A 3,523-nucleotide genomic window follows, 5' to 3' on the forward strand; every position below is an offset into this window, starting at 1 on the left:
ACTATACCGTCCATATATATATAGCACAAGTAGTCTGATTCCCAACGGTGAATACGCATTACCAGGCCAATGGCCGTGGGTGGCTGTACTCTTAGTTGGTGAATAGATTACTGTGTGGTGGTTCCATTTTGACAAACAGACATATTCTAACAGGTATGCTAATAAAAAAAAATTTGATATTTCTAGTGCTCTCCGCACATTGAACCATATACCTACATTTCTTATCTAAATCTGCTTTTTTAAATTTTTATAGCGAGATTCTTATCTTTACCTATTTATATTGCATCTAGATATGGGCATGTAAAACTTATATCTGTTCATATCTTATTTATATATGAACATATATGAACATATATAAGTTTTACATGTTCATATATAAATATATACTGTCAGATATGAATATTTTTTCCCGGGAATATTTCGGCAATAATAGGTACGTGCCACGAGGCACTTGTATAAGCGAACACATAGAGCAAAGTGAAAATTGCCGATATCTTCAACATATCACATCAAAATATATATAAAAATTAATATATCTCGGGTCAGAGACACCCCGCGAATCGCCACGCATTGAGTGCAGTCCAAAATTCGAAAGATAGAAACCACAACTAGAACTTATAACGCGGAGCACACGGAAGCACGTCCGTCCTTCATCGTGCCCTCCGACGGACTCCTGGTTATTGGCTTCTGCCTTGTCCTGCCTCTTTTACAGAGGACAATATGGCTAAAAAAATTTTTAGTAACTGAATTAGCTCGAGACACATGAGCGTTCAAAATCGAGAAACGGTAAATCGATGGCTTGTGTATGTTAAAATAAAAAAACATTGTTAAAATAGTTGTTAAAACGTATCTTAAACTTATCCAAAATAAAAAGTTGAGAATCCCTTTCGAGAACACACCCTTTAAACAATAATGAATATAAAATATATATATTGCTTGTGGGGTAGGATCTCAGGTGAAGGTGCGTCGGTTCCCACAATAACGAATCGTTCAGTTAGGTAAAATCTCGCTAGGTTTATTCATGCTTTATATACAAGTAGAATACTTCTTGGATGTGTACGGATAGGTGGACGTGCGTGATTTGTGTAGGATATCACGGTGTAATGTTAATGTGGTATGTTGTGTATTATTCGTCCCGAACAGTCAGATTCGAGAAGGCAGAGCTTGGGGAGGAGTCTTAAAGACGAGGCCAGTATGTGCGTCACCACAGAGTGCTCAGGTTGGAGCTGCATGGATGCGTGGTACTCGGGTTGGCCGGTCGATGAGGTGTAGCTTTCACGGGAGGAAAGTATCCACCTTGGAGATCAGGAACAGACCCTCCGTCTTGGTCTCAGGTACAGGAATCGAATTTCAGAGGAGGTTTCGGGGGAAGCCCGGACCCTCTCGGACCCCCCTTGGTTACGGCCTTGAGACTGTTTCTCTGTGCTTCTTGTTCCACTTCTCCATCTCGTTGACAGAGTTCCATATCTCGTCTGCGAGTAATTCGGGTTCTTCGAATGCCGCAAAATGGCCACCTCGAGGCATTTTGGTAGCGCGCAAAAGATTCACAAATCGTTGTCTCAATACCCTTGGATTTTGCTCCATGATTTCGTGGGGAAACTGCGCGCAAGCGCTGGGAACCTTTATCGGCGTTCTGCAAAGAAAATGACGCTTGATATTTGTGGCTTGTTACGCTGCAATAATAAGAGCAATTCGCGATGACAATTACGTACGATTCCAGGAGTGTCAACAAGGACCAGTTCGACTTAGTAAACAGTTCAGCGTATATTCTCATGGCTGTAGTAATGCTATTCGATACCCAATAAATCATCAGGTTATCGATCAACTCGTCATACGTAAACTTCTCCAGAAATCCACCATCTGCCCTCTTTTTGTAAGACGGATTTGTGCCGGTTGAAAATTTCTCGATGATATACGCTGCCAAACCAGCAGGTGAGTCGTTTAGACCGACCCCTGGAACACACGACGCTCTGAAGATATTGGATTTTCGCTCGTTCAGTGTGCGCATAAATCTTCTTATATTCAATTTATAACGATCAATTATAAGCGCTAAGGCCCGTATTCTGAACGCACTCTTATTGATAAATGCGCATATATCTTATCGATAAAAGTGCGTTCAGAATACGGGCCTAATTAAATATTTTTGTATAATTATGTAATATGTCGCGTACCAACTGTATCTGGCTTTGTAGCTTGGATATGAAAGTATCCAGTCTCTGCCAGGAGCCCGAAACCATCGAAACCAACAGCTTTTTTAGTTTTCGCCCAAGGCAAGAAAGAAGAAAGGCGCAATGCTGATTTCAGGAAATTCCATTTATTGAGTATTAGGCACAAGTTGGAATGCATACCCAAGACGCTACAATTTGCATAACATGCAACATACGATTGTTGTGTCTTTAATGCTAAGCGCCACATTAGGTTTAACTGATAAACTTTAGAGAATAAACTTACTGTTGCGGATATAAACATGACATAGCGTGAATGACGGAGGCACCCCAATCACCGCCTTGAACGTAATACTTATCGTGACCAAGCCTCAACATGAGATTCTTCAAAACCACACTCATGTGAAGAGCCGAAAGTTCAGGTATTGTAGCTGCGCTGGAGAAACCGAATCCAGGCAGCGAAGGTGCTACCACTTCAAATATAAAATCGTACTCGGGTTTTGGTGAAGTCAGGAATGGAATGATCTTGTAAAATTCCATTATGGAGCCGGACCATCCATGTACAATTAACAATGGCAAAACGCGTTTTCCCTCTGTAGTACTTGGTTTCACATGGATGAAGTGAATATCTAATCCTGCAATAAATATAGGACACATATTTATGATAGCCTCTATAATTCAATATTAAGAAATAAAATGATGCAATGAGAACACTTGCTTAATTAACTTTGATATTGATACCCCTTATCGGTTGATATAAATAGGAATTAAATTTCGTTCTCTGACCAGAAATAATTCACATACTTATTTGTCTGATATAAACAGCATTATATTCTGAAATCTTTGTTATACGAGCGGTTACATAATAAAATGAAATACTTATTATCTGGCCTTTTACAGAAAAAGTTTGCCGGCTCTTAAATTGAACCACAAAGCGTCAAGCTGTTCGGCAAGTGCTCGGTAATCCGAAAGAATACGCGCTATACTTTTCCATCGATGATCGTACACCTACCTTGGATATTTGTTTTAAAATGTGAATACTGATTTATATATCTCTCACGTTCCTCGAAATTATAATTGTTCGACCAGTGATCTAGAAATTTGCGCAGGGCGTCGGTGTTAGTGCCGTAATTCCAGGCAACATCCTTTAACGGCGGGGTCAGAGGTCTAGTATGATTTAATCGATATTTCAAATCCTTTATGACCTGGAAACGATGCATTTTATCTTTTAGACCGTTCAATTTGCACGTGCCGTTTCTTCAAACAGGCTGCGTTTCTATATTCACTATCAGTACTGAAAATCAATTATGTATACGTTACGTAAACTAAAGATTTTCAGTAAGTACTTGCAGCGAATA

The 3,523-nt window shown here is 39.8% G+C and overlaps 1 protein-coding gene across 1 annotated transcript; it reads right to left on the reverse strand.

Moving 5' to 3' along the window:
* Positions 1-994: 994 nt before the first annotated feature.
* Positions 995-3,431, reverse strand: LOC112458856 (juvenile hormone epoxide hydrolase 2-like). Its single transcript, XM_025022683.1, has 5 exons — positions 3,178-3,431; positions 2,452-2,800; positions 2,172-2,356; positions 1,713-1,953; positions 995-1,633 (listed from the first exon to the last, which is right to left on the reverse strand). The coding sequence occupies exons 1-5, from the start codon at positions 3,383-3,385 to the stop codon at positions 1,399-1,401; spliced, it is 1,218 nt and encodes a 405-aa protein (XP_024878451.1). The 5' UTR covers positions 3,386-3,431; the 3' UTR covers positions 995-1,398.
* Positions 3,432-3,523: the final 92 nt, after the last annotated feature.

Source organism: Temnothorax curvispinosus, unplaced genomic scaffold, assembly GCF_003070985.1.
Source record: "Temnothorax curvispinosus isolate PA1 unplaced genomic scaffold, ASM307098v1 QBEX01000892.1, whole genome shotgun sequence".
Taxonomy (NCBI): Eukaryota; Metazoa; Arthropoda; class Insecta; order Hymenoptera; family Formicidae; genus Temnothorax; species Temnothorax curvispinosus.

Excerpts from the sequence above, each read along its gene's own strand:
- LOC112458856 (XM_025022683.1), bottom strand. The coding sequence starts at position 3,385 with ATGCATCGTTTCCAGGTCATAAAGGATTTGAAATATCGATTAAATCAT. Across the intron at positions 2,801-3,177 it reads TTTTAAAACAAATATCCAAG|GATTAGATATTCACTTCATC; the intron begins GTAGGTGTACGA and ends TATTTATTGCAG. Across the intron at positions 2,357-2,451 it reads TCATGTTTATATCCGCAACA|CGTCTTGGGTATGCATTCCA; the intron begins GTAAGTTTATTC and ends TGCAAATTGTAG.